The sequence below is a fragment of the Manis javanica genome, chromosome 8 (assembly GCF_040802235.1).
Source record: "Manis javanica isolate MJ-LG chromosome 8, MJ_LKY, whole genome shotgun sequence".
In the NCBI taxonomy this organism is placed as follows: domain Eukaryota; kingdom Metazoa; phylum Chordata; class Mammalia; order Pholidota; family Manidae; genus Manis; species Manis javanica.
Window position 1 is genome coordinate 105,033,489 of NC_133163.1, and position 27,542 is coordinate 105,061,030.

Below are 27,542 nucleotides of genomic sequence, written 5' to 3' on the forward strand. Positions count from 1 at the left end.
AATGCTTTCTTTTTTGGTTGGAAGATACTAGAATAAGTTTGAAGTCTAGAATATAACTTAAATGGTACGGGCTAAAAAAATCCTAATATGCACTGTCAATTAAGATAGTGATTCCTTAGTAAATTATAACTGTAAGAGGGAGATCAAAGTTTTAAGAAATACTTATTGTATTAGGAGTGTTATGAATTGCTAACACCAAATTTTACCCCTCTCTCCCATTTCAAAGACATCAGGCCATCTATTTAACCATAAATATTGATGTTTCACATACTTCATAGAGTAGCTTAAACATACCAGCATAAGAAATAATTAGTATTACATAGTAATTTCCTTTGCCATAGGAATAAATGTTGGACAAAGTCTGGAAACATTTTATTTTCCAATTTGAATTACAGTAATTTTGCCACAGACTACAGCACTAGTGCATGTGTTACTTTAGACATGCTCTAAGAACAAAACAAAAAGTTACTGTAAAAATACATGTCACCAATGTGGAACACACTCAGATTTGTATAAAAGTACTGAACTAATATCCCAAAAAGAGGTATATGTAAACAGTACATAAGGAAGAAATAGTTTTAATATGAAACAGTCATTTAAGTCACATACATCATGATAAGAAGCAGGACTTTCTTTTATAAAAGATATTTTAGCTAACAAGCATCATCTACGTCATCTATAGAACAAGAAAAGTACAGGTATTTAGAATGTTTTAATTGCTAGTAATGGATTTTGATAATATATGACAAAGATGAAGCTTACTCATTGGGTTTCATTAAGAGCTTTTAATGAAATATAGACAGCTTCAGATGTATTAATGCCTGGCTTGTAGACAGCCACTTTCTTCCCATAGTTACCCCTAGACCACGTCTTGGGAGATGTTAATGCCATCCTTGGCCTTCTTATTCCAGGGATGCCTCTAAAATCCCATCAGCGCACCAAGAATTGGAGAAGTGCAGATGTGACTTCTATTGGATAAATGGAATAGAGAAAAGAGGGAAGTGACTAAATTTTGGAAATAAGAAGAAAACCTCTGAGTTTAGGAGTAGAGGAAAGGAAACTGAAAAGCCCCAACATTCTAAAGGAAATAGGGAATTTCTTTCAAGACAGCATCAGCCTATGTGATAAAACTACTGCTTCCCACAGTGCCTGAAATGTGGTCATACTGTCTGAAATCTTAGATTAATAGTAAACATTCATTCTGAATAGCCTTTAAAAAAAAAAAGAAATTTGCTACCATTTTCTTCACCATATTCAGTCACATGGTGGAAAACACTTTTCCCTTAAAGTCTAGCCAACCACAACCACAAAAAGAACTGGAAATTCTGATTAGGGGAAAGATACAGAATTTTGAAGTACAGGGCATTAAGGAAGAGTAAACGCAAGTTAGATTATATAGCATTCCACTGGAGAGTTCAGGATGGTTAAGAGGGCAACTGGGAAACACTCAAACCAAAGAACTTAACCTTCCTAAATCACATCAGGAAAAAAGGAAAGACTTCTACTTCTTTCTCCCTTCTACATTGATTCATTCCCTAAAGAAAACCGAGCACTCAGCATGATACTATTGTTTAACTACATTATGGTTTACATGAGCCTTTATGAGCTTCCTTAACAATCTAATCATCTTATATAGAATTCTAAACCACTATTTACAAAGAAACTTTGGGAGCCTGGATGCTTTTAATTAAACCTTTTCAATTTAAAAAATGTAAAATACTTCAAATGTTCATGCATATGAAACCTCTATACACTGCAAAAAAAGATATCCAAAAACTCTCTAGAGCTCCCTTTAAAAAAACCATTGCTTATATGTATCTTTTTACTATTAAATACAATTACTATAGTATGTTGGACAAGTACTAGCACTCTTAATTTTTCAAGACAAACAAGCTTGAAAGAGTATTAGAAGACTCCTGATATTTATTTGGACGATTGAAATTGGCAGATTTCATGGTGACAAACATGACTATTGTTTGTTTCCCTATAAATAGGCAGAGTTGGGTGTTTAAAAAAAACACCACAGAATTGGATTTCTTTATTGTGTTCATCTATGAAGAATAATCACGAGTACAAGAAAATCTTGTTTTATGTACATCATCATCTAATTTGGATAACAAGAATCATAATAGCAGTACTCTCTAAAGTATTTTACACAAAAGGAAACACCAATCACAAATCTAATTCTAAGTACTCTATCTGAAGAATAACTTATTTTTCTTTTACAAGCTAAGCTGAGTCTGGTAGCAACCACAAGCAAGTGGATAAGGAATTCTCTAGTGAAATGAACAAAGCAAATTCTGAGAAAGGAACCGATGTTTTAAAACTTTCTCTGTCTGAACCTAGCCATGGTGAGAAAGCCCAGCTGCTGATAGTTAGCCAGGTTGAACTTTGGCAAAAGTTGAGAATATAGGAGAAACTCCAAAATTTCCTGCTCAATGGTGTGTGTCTGTGCATATGTGTACACACACATGTGAGATGAGGACTTTTAGTGAAGGAAAAGGTACAATGCTATTATAAGATAATTCCATCTGTGTGCATTTCTTTCTGTCACTGAGTATTTTTAAATGTTTAGGGCAGCTCATCACTTGTCCATCAATCTGTATAACAGCCTTTTTTGGGTCAAATTGGATAAGTTAGTATGCAGACATTCTTAGAATTCATCTCTTTCCCTACCTAAAAGCACCCAGGTAACTCTTGACTTACTGTTAGAGACAAATGTGGAATTAGAAAATAATTCAAACATATGAAAACATTCATGAACTATGACTATCATTTGCTCATGATTTGTTGTCAGAATTAACCACAGGTTTTTCTTTTGAATAATTATAGATTCTTATTTAAATAAGATGCTCTGAAGACCTAAATACTTGAACACTTACTTATTTGTAAAATTTTTAAAAACAACTACTTGAAAATGGAAAATGAAAGAAACACATTACACACCAAGTTTTCTTTAGACTAGTTTGGTAGAGGTTATTTCATTTTCATAAACAAGCAACTTAAATGTAAGCAATGGATGGTTTAAGAAACTGCATAACCAGTTTTAGCAATGAGTGCAACTCAAGTACCACCATGTAAAGTATTAACTCTGAGGGCACTGGCAGGTTCTACTCAATCTAACTGTACTCAGTCATAAAAAATCATGATTTGATGCTAGGACTAGGCATACAGCATGCCGTGCATCATTTCTTAAAAATCTGCACTCATTAGGATTTCAGGAACATAACTAGGTCCTTAAACATTTAGAAAATTATGTATTTCTAAGAAAAGCTACAATATAATCAAAACGGGATTTTCAGGCATGCTAGTGAACACATCAAATGTCAGAGTCAGCCAAAACTACTGAATTTTAACCTGTTTTCACTGGTAAAGGTTCACAGGAATGACTAGTATTAGAGCTTATATAATTTTTTTTCCTAAAATTGTAAAGATATATATATTTTACAATTATACTGAAAATATTTTCTACTCACCTCTAACTAGTCACAGGTAAACAGAGAAAACCTTGTATTGCCTTGTACCATATGAAATTGCTGTTTTTGTAGGTTAGATTTAAAACACTATTTAAAAAATAACTTTTATTCAGTCAAAATATGCATAAGTATTAATAATTTTCTTCTAGTAGGATACTATTTTATAAAATTTGTCATTTTTTAGGCTAAATTGTTCAAATCCTCTAATTAATGCTTCTCAAATTGGAGAATTTGTTCCTTAGAAAAAGCTCCAAATGATGAAAAAAGATGTTAGGTTGTTGGATAAAGGTTTGGTGACTATGATGGACATGACAAAATTTAGTAGCTCAAAGTAACTTTGCTTTTGTGGCTTGTGATGCATAAGGTCAAGTGCTGTTGTAAAAGTGTGGGTTCGTGTTTATTATGCAGAAGATGTTTTTTAATCCAATTTTTCATGCATAATTCAAATTTCTTGGCACTATGTTCTTGCTGTCATTTCACCAGGGTTTAAATAGTAGTAACGAGTTACCCCTTTTGCAGATCACCATATGATCTTCACAACACTTTTGGTCACAAGATAATGATGGCACAAGTTTTGGAGGTTCACCAATTGTTCTATAAATTGCTATCAATTGTCATATATATCTTTTTTCTTTGATCACAGTTATGTTCTGTTTCAAAAATGGGTTTCTGCTGTTTTGAATCTGAATGAGGACACCTCAAACCATCTCTGTTCCTGATTTTCTCTAAAAGGGATACTCTCAGGTCCATTTTTACACTTTGCCCAGGCACAGCAGAAATGACTGTCTGCTGAAAGGCCTTGAATTTTTGTTTCTGAAGTAGCTTTTACCTGATCTCTTAATCTTTGCTTAAAATTGATTTTGTTCTCCCCTGAGGCTCATTTTTTTAAAGGTATCATTGATATACAATCTTATGAAGGCTTCACATGAGCAACATTGTGGTTATAACATTCACCCATATTATCAAGTCTCCTAGACACCCCATTTCAGTCACTGTCCATCAGCGTAGCAAGATGCTATAGAATCACTCCCTGTCTTCTCTATGCTATACTGACCTGAGGCTCAATTTTGAATCCAGGTCCCCAGAACAAATTTTTCAATCACTACTGAGTAGTTCTTTGCCCGCAGAGCCCTCTTAAGGCCAAATTGATGTATCTACCTAGCTCATTTACAGTATGTTCCAGTTTGAAATCATATTTTTAAAGTATTCACAATTCTTCTGAGGAGACTATACTATTTATTTCTCTGGAAAACAACAAAACAACTCAGTCATTAAATAAAGTTGAAAAGTGAAGAGCATAACACTGTTATAATTCTAAATAGCATAACTAGAAACATCCTTTATATCAACTCCACTAATTGTAGTCAATTTTCAACTGATTTAATATTAGCAATTTCATGTGGTACAATCCACAAGTTTATCAACAAATACTTACTGAGCGTCTACTATATGCTAACATCTGCTCCCTCTTTGTACAGATATACTGGCAAGACTGACTTGAAATATGAAAATCACTAATTTCAAGGACCCTAGTGGGAGACGAATCTGGTCTTATACTCCAGTTTTTAAAAATCCATTAAAATGTATGCTTTCTTCCATGTTGTAGTTATATGTATTTTTTCTAGAACATGTTAAATGGATCCTTGAAAAAATTTTTGAACTAAGTGTTTAATGTGATACTGCCAAAGTTCAGCACTGAAATGTACATTTTTCAATACTAACTTTTAAAAGTCAAAACTTGACTACATGTGCTATATGCTATCGTGAAGCTTCAAGAGGCTTTTGTTTATGATTAACAACTAACATTTATTTGTATAGTACTTTCTAAAGCACCCTCATATACATTATTCTAATTTAAGATAAACAAAGACAATACAAAATTTGCACTAGTAATGAAGTGGAGTATTAAAAACTAAAAGGTAAATAATCTTTTCTGTGTGCACTTAAAAAAATAATGTAAAACATTAAAACCCTGTGTACTGAACTTTTGTAATACACAGGAAAAAACCTCACTACAGTTAATGCCTGTGATTACGCATCACTGCCCACTGCGGGTGGACCAAAAGTTTCTCTAGTACGCATTAACTGGACATCTTTGTCAGCCATACAAGTATCACAGCCCCACACTGCTGATGCTTCTGCAGTTAGGAGGCCATAAGCTGTTTCAGTCATTCCAGTGCAGATCCGGTGAAACCATTTCTGACAAGAGGCTTCACATAAGATGGCATCCTGGTCATCATTCACTTCATTTGTACAAATTCCACAAGGATACACTGGGTCAGAAGAAGAATGGCCATGACGGCTTGGGTGGAGAGAGGATTTATTGCTTTTTTCAGTGGTGCATGCATCTGCTGTAGCTCTAGGTTGTCGTGGCTTATTCTGTGTTCCGTTTGAATGGCTGTTGTTTGTAGCTTCAGTGCTACTTGAACGACTATTTTCTTGATTTACTGCATTGTTTCGATTGACACTTTTTAATTCGATATTACTCTGATTCACTGTGTCATCCATATTTAAGTGAGGTGGATGAGCAGAAGAATTTTGATTAGTGTTTTTGGTTGCTCCTTGACTAAAGTCTTGTTTTTGGGGTGTTGCTTTTGCTTGACCAAAAGTGTTTGGGGGAGGAATAAAAGAATGATTAGGTTCTAATGGAGAAGTAAAATTTGAATTATTTCCAGAGACAAAGTTAGATGCCAAATCAGGGTTAGTTACTTGGCTAGCATTTTGTGGAGGGATCTGATTGAAGTTTTCAGCAGGATTTTGTCTAAAATGTTGATTAGGCATGTTAACATTCTGACTTAGTGCATTATTATAAGATGGATTTCCAAAACTTGAATTATCGTGTGGCCCAAAGTTAAAAGCATGAGGTCGATTAAAGCCCATGCCCAAAGGATTCTGGGGGAATGGGTGTGGCTGATTCCTGAGTGAGTAAGGACCACAGTATGGGGAAGACATTCTTGGAGGAACGTGAGGTGGCATCCTGAAGGTGCTATAGCCTCCAAAGCCAGGATAGCCAGGGCCAAGATAAGGATTTGACGAAGGTAGTGGTTTATAGGAAATAGTATTATAGTTGTCATCAAACGGATTAGCAGCCACTAGATGGTCTGAGTTTGGATTCGGTGGTGGAGCATACTCAGACAGTGGAGGAAAAGAAGGCCCCTGAAATGAGAATGTAAAGTAAAATACATGTTTTTGATCGAACAAGTCATTAAAATTGTCCTATTTCAGTGACACTTATGAGCCTAGTTTCAGTCAAAGTTCTCTTACAGTATTAAGAAAATTTAATTCCTCACTTGATCTTTTAATTCCAAATATTTATATTTAATGACAAAAATGTATAGTTATCTTTCATTTAGAAAAGGAAACAAGGTATACTTTCCTGAGCTCACCATTGTTACTTCAAACTCCTAAAGTATTTAATCGTCAAAAGAAGGTTCATTATCATAATTTTCATTTAATATACTTGCCTACAACTCCAGAATCTTTCACTTAAAATTCTAACTAAAAATGCCTTTTATACCCCAAGTAGTCATGAAATGAAATAACAATAAACAGGATCTAAATTTTTTTCCTAGCTTAACTTCAGGGAGTAGCTATTAAAGTATTCTCAAAGCACTAAGCTCTAAGCCTCAGCCTGGAAAAATAAACTGCCAGTTTTAATCACACTGCAAATTTAACAGATGGCGGCTAAATATTAAAAAGTAGTCTGTACACACAGCATACTTATTCACAATGCTTCAAATAAATAAAATATAAAATATTTTTATAATAAAGAGTGCTTAAAATTTATGGAGAATAAACCACAAAAGCTTGTACTTAAAACTTTATTATAATCACAAGTTATACACAAAAGATGCCTCTACTGTGATTACTTCATGATACATACATGTTACTGAATTATAATAGTTGAAGATTACTTCTGGTTAAACTTGTACCCATATATTTTAAAATCTTTTGGTAGAACTCCAGGCATCTATGCCTTTTAAATTAGATTTAAGAATTTTAATGTCAGCCTATACTTCCTTCTTTGCAAGATCTACTCTAGGCCTCCAGTCTAACAACAGCCAATAGTTACAGCATTAAAAAAAAAAATCACTGCAGAACTTATTATTAGGTTCTGAATGAGGATAGGAAAGAAAACCTGTGGCCAAATTTAAATTTATATCAGCCTGATCACACCAACAAAGAAAAACTGTTATTAGAGAAAATGTCAACTTACCTGTGTATTTGTCTTGCGTTTTTTCTTATCTGGGCTTCCTAGTTGTACACCTGGTCCTCCTAACCCATCCAGTCCACTATCTCCACCTAAAAATAAATGAATAAAACTCAGACAATAGTTCTACTTCTAAGTAATTTTATACCTCTCATTACCTTTCATAATTACTTGTTCATATATTTTCTATTTTTGTTAGGTGAAAGCAATACTAAGAGAATGTTTGATAACTTGATCTGGGTGATGGTTACATGAGTGTGTATACACATATCAAAATTCATGAGGCTGTACACTAAGATTTGTGCATTTTATTGTATATACCTCACGAAAATTTTTTTTGACAATACATATATTTGTATAGTTATACAACTGATATTATTTATAGAAAAAAACCATAACTGTTCATTATAGTTAACTCTGGGGCTTTGGGATAGGATTATGGGGAGTCTTTTATTTTCTATTTTTACAGTTGCCCAATTTAGCAAATGAAAATACAGTATGCCCAGTTACATTTGAATTTCCATACAGGACATACCTAAATTAAAAAATTACTCATTTATCTGAAATTCAAATTTAACTGGGAGTCTTATATTTTATTAGCAAGACAGCTAAGCAAGCCTATATTATATATGTCTAATGTCTGAATCTGGATGTTTATAATGCTGCATATCGGTTTGTATTGTTATATACGTCTACATAACAAAAAATTTTAAACTGGTATAAAAAATAAAATACTAAGATTTAAAAAACCTTTGTTTCTAAGTCTTCCCCATACTTTCAGCCAGAAACAGTTATTCATCTCTACTTGCCATAGTACTGTTTATTATTCTTTCAGTAAAAAGGAAAGTCTCCATTCTGCTCTTGAAACTTCTCCAGTTTGGTTCCCAATTCCTGAGGCTAACACTGTTACTAGTTTCTGGTCTATCTTTCCAAATATAATCTAGATATATTACAGTTACTATCTTTTGTGGGGGGCGGAAGTACACAAACGATGGCATGTATATTATACACAATGGTCTGTACCTCGCATTCTTCTTGGAAATCATTCTATGTCATTATATATAGAACTGCTTCATTGCCTAATAACTGAGTAGTAATTCTTAGTTGATTATACCATAATTCACTAGTCCCTTCCCTAATGATGGATATTTAGGTTGTTCCCAGATCTTTGCTGTCTGCAATGAAAATACATATACATCTTTACATACATGCACAAATCATACTAGAGCTGGAATTATGACATCAAAGGTATGTGCTTTTAATTCTTGAAAATACTGTCAAAATACAACAGTGTATAATCAAGCAGTGCAAACACTGGAATGTAAATCTAAGATAATAAAAAAGTTTATCAGTGGAATTTTTTTCCATTAAAAAACATATTATGCATAATTCGGAGCATATACAAAAATAGAATAAAATTATGTACACACATAGATATATATATCTGTAATAGAATAATAAGTAAATAGATACAGTGAGTTGACAGAGGAGACCTACACACATGTGGATTCTGAGAAAGGGATATTTAAACTGAGACCTAAAGGATGATTAATAAATCTCTCATGTAAAGAGCAGACAGAAGAGCCTCCAGGCAGAGAGAACATGTGTAGAGACTCTTAAGTAGAAAGAAGCTTGATATGTTTGAGAAATTTAAAAGAAGTCAGTGTGTTAAGGGACTGTAGAGAGTATCTCTTGAAGAGGTTGAAAACATAAGCAGGGACTTTATGAGAGGAAGAGAGCAATGTCCCTTCACTTTCTTCTCCCCTTTCTCCTCTTTCTCCATGTGCAAACATCAAGGAAAGGCCATGTGAGGACACAGCAAAAAGGTGGGCATCTGCAAACCCAGAAGAGAGCCCTCACCAGGATTTGAATTGGCTAGCACCTTAATCTTGGACTTCTCAGTTTCCAGACTGTGAGAAAACAAATTTCTGTTGTTTAAGTCACCCAGTCTATGTCAGTCTAAACAGACTAAGATATAGAGCCTTGTAATTTAATAAAATGATTTAATAAAATAATGTTTATGTTTTTATTAAACATTACATTAGTAGTAGTGCTGGGAATAAACTGGTGCTAGGATGTGGTAGGAGCAGGGAGACCAGTAATGATATCTTTACAACAGTAGTTCAGAAAAAGAAATGGACCATGGCAACTAGCAGCAATCAATGTGTTGGAGATAGTCTCCACGTAACAAAAATACAAAGCAGATTTCTCCTAAGTGCTTATTTAGGGAAGTATAAGTACTGTGGCAGGGAAACCTATGACAACAGAATTGAGTAAGGATTCTGGATGTTAAATTAATATTTAAATATAAAAAAACCCTACTCATATACAGACTACAAACAAGATAAAGTAGAAGAGCTTTTATTTACAGGAACAAAACTAAAAGAAAATAAAGTAGCTAGCAAGAAATGCACAACATCAGCATAAATTTTTTAAACTTTAAAAAAAATCCCTACTGAACAACACAGAGGAAGATTTCAAATAAGTAGAATGGTATTCCCTGGCCAGCCATCTAGAACAAAATAACCTTTTTTTTAACCTGACATATTACCCTGAACAGCCTTGTTGTGCCCTCCTCAGAGATAACACGAGGTGTTTGAGTCCCAGGCCCATGGGGCCAATCCTCCAAACCCAGAGGCATTAATCCAGACTAAGCAACAACCCTTCTCAGAGGTCTGAGTTTAAACTCCATAGGGCCCCTATGAGTTTACATATTCTAATAATTCTAACATCTTTCCCTTGTCCCACAGCCTTAGAAATTATAGCTGCTTCCCACAGTTGATACTTCAGTATCCTATTTTGCCACTTCAGTTTAATATCTGTTAACAATACTTAATATTAAAATTTTTCTTTTAGATGTAACTGGAACGGTTTCTGTCTTCTGACTAGATCCTGATTGCCTGATACATATCTCAAATCCCACCAGCTCATGCTCATGCTTATGTTCAATAGATTTTTGCCTATATTTTCTTAAGAGTTTTATGGTTTCATGTCTTATATTTAGGTCTTTAATCCATTTGAATTTACAATTGTGTTTGGAGGTAGATGGTAATCCAGTTCTATTCTCTTGTACGTAGCTGTCCAGTTTTCCAAACACCAGTTATTGAAGAGAACTTTTTTCCCCCATTGTATATTCATAGCCCCTTCATCATACATATACTAATTAACCATATATGTATGGGTTTATATCTGGGTTCTCTATTCTGTTCTATTGAACTATGGGTCTTTTATTGTGCCACTACCATACTGTTCTGATTACTGTAGCTTTGTAGTAAAGCTCAAAGTCAGGGAACATAGTACAACTCCAGCTTTGTTCTTTTTCAAGATTGCTTAGGCTATTCAGGGTCATTTGTGGTGCCATATGAATTTTAGGATTATTTGCTCTAGTTCACTGAAAAATGCCACTGGTATTTTGATAGGGATTGTGCTGAATCTGTAAATTGCTTTGGGTAGGGTGGCCATTTTGACAATATTAATTCTACCTATCCATGAGCATGGGACAGATTTCTACTTATTGCTGTCTTCTTCAATTTATCTTCTGGGTGTCTTATAGTTTTCAGAGTAAAGGTCTTTCACTTCCCTGGTTAAGTTTATTTCTAGGTATTTTATTCTTTTTGATGCAATTGTAAATGGAATTGTTTTCCTGATTTCTTTCTGCTAGTGTGTTGTTAGTATATAGGAACGCCAATAAATTTCAATTTTGTATCCTGCAACTTTGCTGAATCTAGTTATTAGTTCTAATAGTTTTTAGGTAGAGTCTTTAGGGTTTCTATATATAGTGCCATGTTATCTGCAAATAGAGGCAGTTTTAATTCTTTCTTACCAACTTGGATACATTTTATCTCTTTATCTTTTCTGATTGCCCTGGCTAGGATCTCCAGCACTATGTTGAATAAAAGTGGGTGAGAGTGGGCATCCTTGTCTTGTTCCTGATCTTAGAGGAAAAGATTTCAGCTTTTTGCCATTGAGTATGATGCTAGCTGTGGGTCTGTCATATATGGCCATTATTATGTTGAGGTACATTTGCTCTATACTCATTTGTTGAGAGTTTTTATCATGAATGGATGTTGAATTTTGTCAAATGCTTTTTCAGCATCTATTGAGATACCATATTGCTATGTAGGTTTTTATCCTTTTTGTCAATGTGGTGTATCATACTGATTGATTTATGAATACTATACCATCCATGCATCCTGTGAATAAATCCCATTTGGTTGTTGTGATGGATAATCATTCTGATGTATTTTTGAATTTGGTTTGGTAATATTTTGTCCAGCATTTTTGCATATATGTTCAGCAGGGATACTGCTCTATAATTTTCTTTTTTTTGTAGTGTCTTTGTCTTGTTTTGGCATTAGAGTTTTGCTGGCCTCACAGACTGAATTTGGAAGTGTTCCCTCCTCTTATACTTTTTGAAATATTTTAAGGAGGATGAGTGTTAGCTTTTCCTCCTAGAGGTTTGGCAGAATTCAGCTGTGAAGCCATCTGGTAATGGACTTTGGTTTGTTGTGATTTTTTTTTATTACCAATTCAATGTCATTGCTGGTAATTGGTCTATTCAGATTTTCTGCTTCTTCCTGAGTCATTCTTGGAAGGTTGCATTTTTCTAGGAATTTTCCATTTCTTCTAAGTTGTCCAATTTATTGGCATATAATTTTTCATAGAATTCCCTAATAATTCTTTGTGTTTCTGTGGTGTCAGTTGTAACTATTCCTTTTTTGTATCTGATTTTGTTTGTGTCCTCTCTCTTTTATTTCTTGATAAATCTGGCTAGGGATTTGTCTATTTCATTTACCTTCTCAAAGAACTAGCTCTTGGTGCCACTGATCTTTTTTCTATTGTTTTATTTTTCTCTATTTCTGCTCTGATCTTTATTATGCTCCTCCTACTAACTTTGGGTTTCATTCATTCTTCTTTTTCTATTTCCTTTAGTTGTGAGTTCAGACTATTGGGATTGTTCTTGTTTCTTGAGGTAGGCCTATACTGCTAGGTACTTCCTCTTAGAACCACTTTTGTGGCATCCCACATATTTTGAACTGTTGTATTTTGTTTTCATTTGTCTCCATGTATTTATTGCTTGATTTCTTCTTTGATTTATTAATCCATTGATTATTTAGAAGCATGTTGTTTAGCTTCCATGTGTTTGTGAGTTTTTTTGTGTAATTTATTTCTAGTTTCATACCATTGCAATCTGAAATGATGCTTGATACAATTTCAATATTTTTGTATATACTGAGGCTCTTTTGTGTCCTATATGTCATCTATTCTGCAGAACATTCCATGTGCACTTGAGAAAAATATGAATCCTGCTGCTTTTGAGTAGAATGTTCTGTATGCATCTGTTAAGTCTAGATGATCTAGTGTGTTGTTCAGTGCCTCTATTTTCTTATTTATCTTCTGTCTGGATGATCTTGGTCCATTGACACAAGTGGTATGTTAAAGTTCCCTATTATGAATGAGTTGCAGTCTGTGTCTCCTTTTAGTTCTGTTAGTATTTGTTTCACATATGTAAGTGATCCTATGTTGGGTGCATAGATATTTATAATGGTTATATTCTCTTGTTGGACTGATCCCTTTATCATTATGTAATGTTTTTTCCCCATCTCTTTTACTTTCTTTGTTTTGAAATCTATTTTGTCTAATACAAGTATTGCTGCTCCTGCTTTTTTCTATTATTTGCATGAAATATCTTTTTCTATCCCTTCCTTTTCAGTCTATGTATGTCTTTTAGTCTGAAATGAGTCTCTATTATAGATGGCATAAAAATGGGTCTTCTTTATCTATTCTGTCACTCTATCTCTTTTGATTGGTGCCTTCAATCCATTTATATTTAAGGTAGCTATTGATAGGTACATACTTATTGCTATTTTATTATTTTTTCATTGTTTTTGTAGTTCCTCTCTGATCCTTTTTCCTCTCTTATACTCTTCTCATTATTTGATGATTTTCTTTAGTGTTGTGATTGAATTTCTTTTTAAAATTCTTTGTGTGTCTATTATAGGCTTTAGGTTTGTGGTTACCATAAGGTTCATAAATGTTTTCCTAAATATATCAGTCTATATTGGGTCAATTTCAAATACAGTCTAAAAGTACTTTTTTTCTTCTTCCTCTACACTTTATGTATTAGATGTCATAATCTGCATTTTTTTGTGTATCCCTTGACTGATTTTGTTTGGTTTTACTACTTTTGTTTATTTCATACTTGCTTGGTTAGTAATTGATCAACTACTTTTACCATGGATTTATTTTCACTGATGTAAAATATTTAGGTGTAAGAACATTTCTATCTACAGAAGTTCCTTTAACACATCCTGCAAAGCCAGTTTAGTGGTGGGTAATTCTTTTGATGTTCGTTTATTGAGTAAACTTTTAATTTCTCTTTCAGTTCTGAATGATAACCTTGCGGAGTAGAGGATTCTTAGTTGAAGGTCCTTCTGTTTCAATATGTTAAAATATTTCATGCCCCTCCCTCTGGCCTTTGAAGCTTCTGCTGAGAAATCTGCTGATAACCTTATGGGGTTGCCTTTATAAGTAATTTTTTGCCTCTCTTTAGCTGCTTTCAATACACTCTCTTTACCCTTAATCTTTGTCACTTTAATTATTATATGACTTGGTTTTGTCTTCCTGGGGCTCCATTTGTTAAAAGATCTCTGTGCTTCTGGGACATGGGTATCTATTTCCACCCCCAGATTGGGGAAGTTTTCAGCAATTATTTCTTCAAGGAGACTTTCCTCTCCTTTCTGTCTCCTCCTTCTGGTACTTCTACAATGCAAATATTGTTTTGTTTGGAGCTGTCTCACAGCTCTCTTAATCATTTTTTTCATTCCCAGAGATTCCTTTTTCTCTCTGTTCCTCAGTTTCATTGTGTTCCTGTTCTAACTTCCATCTCATTGATTGTCTCCACTACTTGCAGCAATCTACTATTCATTCCCTGCACTGTATTGTTCATTTCAGTTACTCTATTCTTCAGCTCCGAGTGGCTCTTTTAATACTCTTCTCTTTGTTGAAATCCTTCCTGAGATCGACAATACTTTTCCACAGATCTCTAAGTGTATTTATGATTGTTACTTTGAAGTCTTTATCAAGAAGATTGGTGATCTCCATTTCATTTCATGCTCTTTCTGGTGTGTTATCCTGTTCTTTTGCTTGGTACATATTCCTCTGCTCCTCATTTTGCTTGGGTTTCATGTTTTTTCGTTTGTATTACATAGATCTGCTGTGCCTCCTGGTCTAAAGAGTAATGGCTTCATGAAGAAGGCCTCCTGTGGTTCCCAGAACCTCAAGAGTCTTTACTCTCCAGTGTCTGGTTCTCCTTTGGGGTGGAGCCATAGTTGCTATTGGTGGGCTGTGGGTGAGGGCAGTGCTGCTGGGCTGACAGGGTGGGTGGGGTGGGTGCACAGGGGAGTGCCACACAGGGCTGGGCTGACAGCAAGGAGGAAGGAGTGTTTGGAGCTTGCTTCCTCAGGCAGCTCCCCTGTTGGGCTAAGAGAGGGCCAGAAAAGCTGGCAAAGCCTCCCTCTGCCTGCCAGGCAGCAAAGTCTGAACACTGCTAGGGAACAGGCCAAGCAGGCACACAGAGAAGTGCCTCAAAGCTGAGCTGCCAGTGAGGGGGATCGAGCATTTGGAGCTGGCTACCTCGAGCACCCATCCAGTTGGGCTGAGGGAGTGTGGTGGAAGGAAGTGTGGTCCACCATCCTTTATTTTATTAAGTTCTACCACTTCAAGTACAGGTGAGATATTTCTTTTTGTCATGTACATTATGGATTCTTCATCTTCTACATGTTTTTTTTCCTGCATGTTGAGGTTTTTTTTTTTGCTCACTAGTTTGCTATAGTATGTTTTCACAGATCCCATGCTTTTATTTTTATCTTGCAATTTTGCCCAGATCTTTTAATCGCACTAATTTAATATGGGTGACTTTTTGACTCCCTTTTATTTACTTCTAAGATTGCTTATTTGGCTTAGGTGGTATTCTGCATCTATGAGATAATCAAATGATTTTTTTATGATCATGCTTTATTTCATCCTTTAATTTTAATGTAGAGCCCAGCCTGACATTCCTGGAATAAACTCAACTTACTAATTTTTGTATGAATGTTATCATTTTTATATGACTTGATATTCTCTTGGGAATAGTTTCCTATATTTGTAACACTCATCTATTGCATTTCCTTGGAACAATCAGGCTCTTTAATTGATATTTTGTTAAATGTACATCTACCTAGTTGAGGGGCTCAGTAACCCATTCACATGGGGGGATTCCATTGTGTACCCTGATTCACTGTGTATCCCTGGAGCCATCTTTACAGTTAGAGACACTTCCCTCATTTGTTGCTGTCATTGAACATTTTTGCTGTTTTTAAAAACTGTTCTGGTTCATGTCACTTGGAATTAAAAAAACAGATTCTGGTAAACATAGCTTTGTTCTACCACCTTAACATAGAAGTCTATATCTATATGCTCTTTCACACAACCTTCATAGCAAACCTATGTAGCAGGTAAGTTATCCCTATTTTAATAAAAGAAGAAATGGAATACAAAGGAGTCATACTATTCGTCAAAAGCAGCATTGATATCTAAAACTAGGGTTTTTTGTTTTCTTTTGCTTTTAAGTGTATGATTCAGAGGTTTTTGAGATATTCAATAGGTTGTGCAACTATCCATATTATTTAATTCCAGAACATTACCATCACCCAAAAAGAATCCTTGTACCTGTTAGCAGTTATTTCCCAGTCCCCTAATCCCTGGCAGTTGTTAATCTACTGTCTGTCTATATGGATTTACTTATTCTGGATACATCATATAAACAGAATCATACAATATGTGGCTTTTGTGTCTGGCTTCTTTCACTTATCATAATGCTTTAAGGTTCATCCATGTTATGGTATGTGTTAGCATTTCATTCCTTCTTATGGCTGAATAATTTTCTGTTATATGGATATACAGCATTATGTTTATCATTCATTGGTTGGTGAACATTCGTATTGTTTCTACTTTTAGACTACTACAAGTAATGCTGCTATGAACACTTATGTACAAGTTTTTATATTAATGTATGTTTTCAATTCTTGGGTTTATACCTACGAGTGAAATTTCTGGGTCATATGGTATGTTTAGCATTTTTGAGGAACTGCACAACTGTCTTCTACAATGATCGCACCATTTTATGCTTCCTCCTGCAAAGTCCAGAGGTTCCAATTTCTTCACATCCCCCTCAACATTTATTTTATGTTTCTTTTTTAAACATAGCCATCCTAGTGAATGTGAAATAGAATCTCATTGTGGTTTTAATTTGCATTTCCCTATTTACTGATGATGTTGAGCATCTTTTCATGTATTACTGACCATTTACGTACATCTTCTTTGAAGAAATGCTTAATCAAATCCTTTGCCTATTTTTTTATTAGGATTTTTGTCTTTCCTGTTATTAACTTGTAAAAATTCTTTATGTATTCTGGATACTAGACTCATAAAGTACATGAGTCCTGTGCAGAAAAAGATTTAGCAATGGTCTTAGAGGTCAAATAATAAAGTGGTTATATAAATAAACAAAGGTGCCAAACTTCAAAGCCTTGTCTTTTCTAATGTCGGGGGTATGTCTTTATAACAAACGTATAAATAGAAAAAGTAATTCTTAAAAATAAAACAATTATTAAGAAATTATTCTCTAATCTCTAATCTAGAATATGTAAATTACTAATCACAGATTAAGACTATGGAATAATTGTAATTTTACAATTAAAATGCTGTAATTTAAAGATTGACAAAATGTACTCTAAATGGTTAGTATCTACTATCTCTGCTCCTTTCAAAATTTAATAATAATTTCTTGTATTTAGTATAAGGCAAAACTCTGACATTTGGAAGCATTTAAATAAAATTATTTTTAAGTAATCTGTGAGCAAAACTACCTAAAATTCTTTTTTTGAAAACTAAGTTTTATGGTATTAATTTTTTACTTAAGAGTCTAACATTTCCCTCCATAAAACAAACCTTCAGGTTCCCACTGGCCTCTACTGCCCCACTTACTATTCATCTGAAGAGTTAACTACTTTCAATGGCTCTGATTCTTGGCCTTATCTAGGCCGCTCCTGCCATTATCTGTAATACTGGTGATCTCTCTCTAAAATGTAATCAGTAATGTTAGATCACATTCACTGTCCTTAGGGCTAATCAGAATACAAGCAACAAGAGTCTCTATCATTCTAGCTTTTTAAAAGTGAAGTAAAAGGTCAGAATGCAGTAAAGGGGAAAGTAGGGGTTATAAAGCTAATTATTTTGGTTTCCTAAATAACTTTGTACCAAAGCTTCTCTCTATGTGCTCTACATACCTGCTGCTGTTAACTTTACAAGGTAAACCATGACTTTTCAGCCAGAAGTTGAGAGTTGGTAGTGCCCAGACCAAAAAAGGGGAATGCCAAAGCTTACTGTAACCCTGGCCACTCTGATCCTTTTATTTGTTAATACTTAAACTTCTCATCTTTTCAAGCCTACCTGTCCAGTACCTTCTTAATGCACAAGGGAAACAGTGGGAAAGGGTGGTGTCAAGAATGGAACAAGAAGGCTTTCTCATGGAAAGGAAGCAAATCTTATCTATGTGTTATCACCCTATATTATGCCAATCAATTTCAATTAAATAAAAGCATACCCTCACCACAAAAGCAAAAACAAACAAGTGGGGCTATATCAAACTAAAAAGCTGTGCAGCATAGAAAACCATCAACAAAACAAAAGGCAACTATTTGCAATGGGAAAATATATTTGAAAAAATACAGCCAACAAGGGATTAATACCCAAAATATATAAAGAACTCATACAACTCAACACCAGATAAACAAATAATCCAATGTAAAAATGGACAGGGAAACGAATACACATTTTTCCAAAGAAGACATACAGATGACCAATAGACACATGAAAAGAATGAAAAGATGCTTAACATCACTGATCATCAAGGAAATGCAAACCAAAACCACAAAGAGATATCATCACAACTGGTAAGAATGGCTACAACAAAAAGACAAGACCTCTCTTGCTCCTTCTGCATGTTAGGACACAAAAAGAAGACTGCTCAGGATTGGTCCTTGCATGACACCAAATCTGCTGGTGCCTTAATCCTGGAATTCCTGACCTCCAGAATTGTGAAATAAGTTTCTGTTGTTTATAAACCCAGTCTCTGGTATTCTGTTATAGCAGCCTGAATAGATGAAGACAGTGCCTATTGGCTTGGCACACACTGGGCCCTCAAATACTAGTTTTCATTTTGTTTTCCTCTAGACTAAACTATACCATAAGCTCATTTCACTTCAGTTTCTATAGTATTTAACATCCTATCAAAGTATCTAATATCCAGCAGTGTCAACATACTTTGTGGACAATAAAATACCAGTTTTTTATAACAGCACTAAAGTTTGGGATATAATGTTAGTTTATTCTATCATTTACTATGGACGTGAACATTTTAGCTAACCGTTTTGTCTTCACCTGAAACACATACTTCTATAAAACTGGTCTCTTTCGAATGGAAATATTTTGAATTAATATGTGACTATAGTATTATCTAAATTCCATTAAGCATTTGGTGAAATGGCTTTATATGACTGAAATGAAAGCGCCATTATTTCCTTTTAGAATGCAAGGCAGAAAGCATCCACTATGTGATGCCCAGAACCTTGATCAGTCTGGACATGTGATAAGCATTAAATTCAGAAAGCCCTCTACATCGATGATTTAGGTTTCAAACATTTATGGTTCCTGTGCCAGCTGTTCTTCCCAAACTAATGATCTTTGTATTACTGAGGTGCTGAGGTCTAAGGTTGCTCGCAAAGAGCTTAGGAGGGTTCGTGGATGATATCCGTGAGTGAAGCTCACTGTATACAATACTTTTATTAAACTTACTTCATTAACAAAGTCAGCCAAATTATAAACAAAAAACTTCAGAAATCATGGACAATGAAGCTGCAGACATTCACAAAAATCATGTGATAGTTTGTATATCTTTTCAGCAAAATCGTGAAATCTGAGAAGTTTCTGCTTTTATAAACTTTGTTTTTGTTCAGTTCTCCCTAGAGAGACCTTTCATTTCTATTCACTTTATATCCACTAAATAAAAGCAAGGAAGAATATGCTGTAAGTCATTTACTTACTGATTAAATATACCCAAAAGTGAATATGAATCACAGTACTTATAATGTACCTTTTAGACTTCCTATGTCTGATTTTAAAAGTAAATACAGATAACTTACAATGTATCATACACTGTTCTAAGGGCTTTATATATATTAACCCATTTACTCCCTCAGACAACTCCATGAGATATCCTCCATTATTATCCTCATTTTACAGCTGAGAAAACTGATGCACAGAGAGGTTAAGTAACTTGTCAAGGACCACAGAGCATGGATAAGAACTCTGGCCCTTGGGCTCCAGAGCCAAAATGCTGTAGGTACTGTTTCTCAATATTGCTATTAGCACATCTATAGAGATTGGGTCTAGGAAAGGAGACTTGAAATCACTCTTGACTATACCTTACTGCTAACCTTTAAGGTAAAGATGACTTAGACTCCTTGAGTGGCCTGGAATAAGAGTGTTAAAAGAGATAATTGTGCATCTTCTCAAGAGGTAACTCCTCCACCCCTCTGGGGGAAAGAAAACTAGTAAGACTAGATACCCGAAGTTACTAAAATCTCTTTGTTAACACTCATCAAATTAGATTTCAGAAACATTTGTTTAGCTTCTGTAAGTATAGAAATAAAAGTAATAATTACTCCCTGTAAGGATCCCATAATCCAGAGGAAACAATGTTTTTCTTTTTTTGAAACTCTTAAATTTAATGTGATAAACACTATGCTGGAAATGAGCACAGGATGTTGAAGGACCATAAGGAATTCCCATCTAATCTTGACCGAGGCAGGCATGTCAGGGAAGACATCCTGGGAGATTTCAACTAAGGTGATGCTTTGAAGATGAGTATCTTACCAAAGGTGGGAAAAAAGAGGACATACCTAGCAGAAGGAACAGAATGTGCAAATAAAGGTTTAAAGGCAAGAGAGATTATGATGTCTAGAGAGGAAATGTATTTCAGAACTGGAGCACAATACGAAATACTAGAGCATTTCATGGAATACGAAGGATGGAGGACTAAGGGGTGGGCCTGGGCTAAATAAAAAGGTTGGATTTTTATTCTAAAGGTAATGGGGAACCACTGAAGACCTTCACAAAAAGGAGTAACTCGTGTTTTGGGAGCACTGTACAATGAAACTAAAGTGGCTAACACTTTGGGCTCTACAGTTTAAGTTCTAGTTTTGCCACTTATAAGATTAATATGTTACATAAGGACACATTACTTAATCTCTCTGAGAATCAATTCCTCATCTGTAAACCTAGGATGATAATAACATCGAACTCAGAAGGTTAGAGAGAATTAAGCACGATGATCCATTTAAACTACTGAGCAAACTGCTCAGTAAGTACTCAATAGGGGTATTTATCACCAGCAGTAGCAATGTGGAAAATGGATTCAGAGGTACAAAATGGGAGGCCAGGTAAATAGTGAGAAGGCTACTGTAATAACAGTGGGCTATTGTAATAATCAGAGATAAGCAAAAGCTGAACTAAAGAACTGGTGTGGAAAGGTCAAAGAAATGATGGGCTCAAAATATATTAAGGAGACAGATATTTTAGGATTTGGGAATAGTGTTCAGTGGGAGTGGGGGATGGGTTTGGGTCATTGGATAAATGACAGTCACCAAAATAGGGAATATGGGAGAAAGAGTATATGGGACATCTCACAAATACCTTTCATTCAACACATTAAAAACAAAATTCATTTATATGTCTCTCATAAACCCACTCTTCCTTTTTATATATCTGTGACACCATTCTTTTACAGTTTTTCTCCTCTGCCTGGCTACTCGTTCATATGCTGCAATGAACACCTCAACTTCCTTCTTCATCTCTAAGTTTCTGTCTTCCTCCTTTCTTTTTCTCCAAGACTAACTCTTCATTTGCATTCTTGATGCTATTCCCCTTCTTTCCTCTGCAGAGAACTGATTTATGAGAATAGGAGCCTTGTCTGTCTCATCCCCAGCTTTTGGAACATTGAGTGCCTCACACATGTAGTTTTAAAAAATGTATTAAGTGGTTTATTAATGAATTATCCTCTCTGTTGCCTCTTCAGTTTCTCCAATCTCTCTGTATACATTGGGTCCTTCTGTATGTCTATAAATACATTTCAGTCTTTCTCAAGGGAGAAAAAATAAACTTAATGACACCTATACAAAGTTTTTCTGGACTCTGTATTTCCAGGCTATTGGCTATGTCTGTCTGTCTACCACCAAGCTTCTTTTAAGTCACATCTTTATCACCATGAAATATGGTTTTCTCCCAAAGTGCCTTCTCAAAATCTCCACTGACTTCCTAGACCTTCTCACCTCTCATCCTCCTTGAGGCTCTTCCTACATCATAGAACACAAAGGAACACTCACCACTTCCTAGAACTTCTCTCCAGAAGGCTTTAAGGATAAGTTTTATGTTCCTGTATTTGATCACAGCACTTATCATGCTGTTCATAACTGGCTACTTATTTATCAGTATCCTGGACTACACTGAAAATTTCTTGAAGACAGGTGTATGTCTTATCAACGTATTCCCATTGTCTGTCACTAAGATTGTCCATATATATTTTGTTGCATAAGTGAGTGAATACTGTCATCAGATTAATACCTAAAAGTGAAGAATGGGAGTGTTGGTTAAAAAAAAGGATGACAGTTAACATTCTAAGGAAAAAGGGCAAGTAAAAGTATGAGGGGTTATGGATAAAACACCTGCATAAAGATACAAAAGAGTTACTTCATGTATTCACTCATTCACTCTTTTAGTATTGACTGTGGGTAAGGCAATTAGGGGAAAAACAGAAAGACAATCAGGATATTGTACTTATCCTCATGGATCTGTCTTATAATCAAGAATGGAGGATTTTGGGGTGATAAGACTGGCAGAAAATAGGAGTCAGATATTTTGTCACTAAATAGCATTTCTGAATCTAATATTAAAATACCAGGAAAAGTTTGGGAGATCACAAATCAGCTTCTTCTGGGGCACTCACCTTTTCAATTTAGTTCTACAAGCAGTTCTCAAACCTTAGTGTGCATAAGGAACACCTGGGTATTCTGTTAAAGATGTAAAGAAATCTTCCAGACATCCTGATTCTGCGGGTCCTGGAATCTACATTTTTAAATAAGTACCCCAGGGGATTATGAAATTGTTGTTCTGCAGAGTATACTACTGAGTATACTGTAAAGTTCTTAGTCATTCATGTTGTCATAATTTTGCCACATCTGAAATCACACAATTTTAGTAACTTTTAAAAATTGAAATTATATGTGTGTGTATCTTAGCCTTTAAGCAACAGGTATGATGCCTTATATTTTTTATAATACACATGAAATAAATACATAATAATCATTTAAAAGCCTGTCTGTATAACAATTCTTCAAGAGTTTATGCTCTGCAAGCACCACATCCTCTTATAAAATCTGGTAATATAAATTTCAATGAAAAGTTCCAAGGCAGTGATATTCAGCAGACTTGTGCTTCAGAAGAGCTTAGGTAGATATTCTACTATCTTTTCTGGATTATAAAATAGTCCAAAAATGTTTTATAAATCAATTTTCTAATTATTACAGAACTTATTATGAAAACCCTTATTCATACTGACTTTTTATTTCAGAAAAGTCTTTCGTTTTTTATTCCGGCACTTAACTCACAAAATATTCTTTAGCTGACACCTCAGCCAAATCCCAACAGCTAAGACATCGAACTTAAAAGCAGCAGTTACAATAAAATGAAGATAGATCTGTGCTCTTGACCCATAATAAAAAAAACCCATCCATTTTATTCAAAATTACACTGATCAAGACTGATAATAGAGCTCAAAGATATAAATTTGATAGCTCTCTTTCTTTTCCTTCATCCTCAAAGTAATTTATGGTAATAGGCAAAAATAATATAGTAAAAATACCAGAGGAATAATGGTGTCTCTGAGGGGTTTATTCCTTAAAAGTTTTGGCAACTCATAACCACACACAGAAAAACAAGTCGAAATAGAAAACCTTCACTGAATGAAAGATTGTGTTGCTATTAAGCCTTTACAAATATTCTGCTTTAAATTTGTTTTTGCTTAAATGGCTAAGAAAGTCAATCTCGATCTAAATATTCAAGTGGATGATACCACATTGTCACTATCACAAACTAGTTCTATATACTTAATCTCAAGCCACACGGGACAAAAAACATGAATGCCTGTCATCTTTGGTCTCTATATGACTTAAGTCAATTGGAAATTTGCCTTTCTACTTACTGATTTTATAAAGCACTTTACCCTGTCTAGATAAAAGGATTATTGCAATAGCCTCCTAACTAGCATCCATTCTTAAGCCCTTGTTCTCTACAGTCTGTTCTCCACACAGCTGCCAGAGAAACCGTTAAAAATTTCAGGTCACTCTTCTGCTCCAAACCATCTAGTTTTTATTTCAGAGTAAAAGCCAAAGGCTTTTAAATGGCCCCCAAAGCCCCCAGTACACAATCACCCTATCCTCTAGCTCAGCTCCTACTACTCTCCCTTTGCTCACTCCACACCAGTTACAATAACTTTTTTGCTGTTGCTTGAATACACTAGGCAAATTCCAGACCCTGGGCCTTTGCACTTGCTGTTCCTCTGGTCACGGCTGCTCTTCTCACAGGTGTGCACATGGCTCTGTTCTATCACTTACTTTGGTTCTCTGCCCAAATATCTTCCAGGTGAGCCCTCTTACATATAACCATACCTCCCCACCTCCATACGTATTTCCTAACCACTTTCTCTGCTTTGTTTTTCCCCATAAGACTTACTATTTGACATTCTATACCTTAGTTATCATCTGTTTATCGCATAGCGGTGTGATCTCCTGCTGAGTGAAGACTGTCGTTTTGCTTTGTTCACTGCTGTATTCCAGTGCCAAGAACAGTGCCTAGGCACACAGTAGATGTTCAGTAAATATTTGCTTAATTAACAAACAGTATTACTTCAACTTTGGGACTTTCAGCCTTCACCCTATTAAGAGCTGTAAATAAGAGCTGGAGGATATCCCCAAATGCAGCCACTACTTGGCGTCTTTGAACTTACATGCATTATCTTTTGTCTGGTATAGCATTCCCCCTGATTTATTCTTTCATAGTAAGGCAGCAAGAAATTTCCTAACTAGTGTGCAAGGAAGAAGCAAACCAATCACATATAAAACTGATTTCAGGTGATTTGATTCTTATCCATAAGCCAAGAAAGAAAATGCCCTTGAATTTATATAGTGTCTCCTCTTACACCTAAGGAAAACAAGCTGTGTCTCTGTTGCCTTTGGGAGGATGGGGGTGGGGGAGGGCCGGGAGAGACGCGAAGGCCCCGCACACCTTCTCCGAGAGCGTCAACTCTCGTTCAGCCCAACTTACTTTTTTGGGGGTGGGCACGGCTCGTGGTCTCTGCCAGGGGGTGTTTCTTTCTTGCCCTTTGAAAGGGCGCCTATTGTGCTGTGTCTTGCGAATTGAGGTTAGGTGGGAGAGGAGCGGGGTATGAAGGGATGCTGAGCGCGGCTTCAACTGCCTCTTAACACAAAGTCGGGGCGGCGAGGGCTCCGCGAGGACGTCTGGGTGGCGAGCGGGCGCCGGGGCCGCGCGCCCCCCACGGCAACCTCGGCCCGGGGCGCGGGCGGGGCGCGGGCTGCGCGGAGTTAGGCCCGGACGGAGCCCCGTGGCCTCGCGGCGGCCCTGCGCGCAGCCCCCGCGCACCCCGCTCGCGCCGACCCCCTCGATCCGGCGCCCTTCCCGGTTACCTCGAACTCTCTTCAGCGAAATGGGATCCTTCTCCTGTTCTGCTGACATTACAGACCGCAGAGCATGACTCCCCCCAGGCCGCGGGAATTCGGTCTCTTTGATGCTGCGGCGGCGGCTCCTCCTCCTCGCGGGGCCGCTGCGGCTGCGAGGCGAGCCTCCGAGCCGAGGCGCGGCCGAGGGCGGCGGGGACGCGGGCCGACTTTGCAAAGTTTGGGAGGAGGACGAGGCCTCGGGGCGGCGGGGCGCGCGGCGGCCGGCGGGGCTCAGCGGCGGCGGCGGGGAGCGCGGCCTGGGGGCGGCCCCCCGCCCGGGGCCGGCATGTGCGGAGGACTAGGGCGCCGCCGCTGCCGCCTCCTCCCACTCTCCTCCTTCGCCGCCGCCGCCGCCTCAGGGGCTGCTGACAGGGAGGCAGGAGGCGGGCGGCCCGGCTCCGGCGGCGCCCTCACAGCGCCCTCTGAGGAGGAGGTCTGCGCTCTCGCCGCTCCCCTGTCGCAGACACAAAAGCCCCCAGCTCGGAGCCGCCTGCAAAACGCGCTCTGGGGCGGGCGAGGGACGTGGCGCGGCCCCGCGGCTTCCCCGCCCTGAGCTCCCCGGCCCCGCGCGGGGACGGACCTCGGGGGGGCGGGGGCAGCCGCTCCGTCCCGCCGCGCCTCCCGCCGCCGCCGCCCCGCGCCCCGCCTCGGCCCAGCCCCCACGGCCCGCGCGCGCCTCTCCCTCCGCGCCGGGGCTCGTAGCTGCGCCGGGCAGCCGCGCCGAGGGGCCGCCGGCCCACCCCGCGCCCGGCGCTCCGCCGCCGCCCGCCCAGGCCCGAGGGCGGCCGGGCTTCTGCCGGGCGGTGGCACCTCCGAACTTCGTCGGAGGCCGCTGCAGGCATCCTGACCTCGCAGCCGGGGGTCGGAAAGAGGAACGTACGATCTGAGAAAACTTTGTAAGCGGGAGCTGGAGAGTTCTCGGCGGGATGTGGAGACCCGGATTGCCCGACCCCGTGTCCGTGGTCTGGACACCTGTTTGTTGAGGGTCCCATCGCCAAGTTTGAACGATTTGGTTCTTCAAGAAAAGCGATGCAGAATTTATTCTAGAAATGGGATGGGTAGAAGCGGCGTGAAGGCTGGACCTGATTGAGACGTTAGGACCCTCAATGTGATTGTAGCTTGGATTCGGCCACTGATTCCACGTCCATCAGTTAGGTAGGCTGTGTGAGCTGAGGCGACTTAGGTAACCTGAGTCTCAGATTTATGATCTCTAAAAGGTAGGCGGGCTACATCTCTGAGGTCTCTTGACATTCTTTGGCTTACTTTTACAAAACTGTTCTCCGTTTGTTGTTAGGTTTTCCAGTTCTCTTACTAAACAGAGTCTGTAGCTGCAGGCTCTGATCTCCAATCAGGTGAGACACTGGGTATATTCTGATGTAAGAATCACCGAAAAGCACTCATTAATCATGTGAAACTTCGAACCAGCCACAGTCAGGGGTCTCATCCTTTCAGAGACAAAAGCCATGGAACTCACTGAACTGCACATACTATGTCAGAGAAAACATATGTAAGCATGAAGCCAATGCATAGCCTTAACAGCAACCTAACAGACAAGCACCATGGCAGCGGAATCTGCGTTGATGATAGGATATGGCATGGCCAGGGGACAAATGTTAAGTTTGAGGGAAAATTCCCATTTGGAAGATTCAGAGTGGGATAGGCTGGGGAAATTTTTTCGCACAGAAGGCACATCTAAGGAGAAAGCGCCTGGCAACTGGAATATAAATAAGCCTTATGCAGACAGGAATTTTACCCAGTTCACTACTGTATTCTCTGATACCTAACAATAACTGGTAAATGTTCCAGAAAGCTTTTTGTTGAATGAATGCATGAATAGACAAGACTAGAAATGGCTCTAGAATGGCTGGATTCCAGGTACTAATAAAGCCCAAGCAAATGCTAAGTATGATAAAGCAAATTGGATCTTACACTCTACCTTACAGGGCTGTTGAGAGAAGATAT

At 37.3% G+C, this 27,542-nt stretch overlaps 1 protein-coding gene across 1 annotated transcript; it reads right to left on the reverse strand.

Moving 5' to 3' along the window:
- Positions 1-360: 360 nt before the first annotated feature.
- On the reverse strand, positions 361-25,679 carry PYGO1 (pygopus family PHD finger 1). The gene is made up of 3 exons (XM_037021025.2): positions 25,548-25,679; positions 7,693-7,778; positions 361-6,632 (listed from the first exon to the last, which is right to left on the reverse strand). Exons 1-3 carry the CDS (start codon positions 25,594-25,596, stop codon positions 5,508-5,510), a joined length of 1,260 nt encoding a protein of 419 aa, XP_036876920.1. The 5' UTR covers positions 25,597-25,679; the 3' UTR covers positions 361-5,507.
- Positions 25,680-27,542: the final 1,863 nt, after the last annotated feature.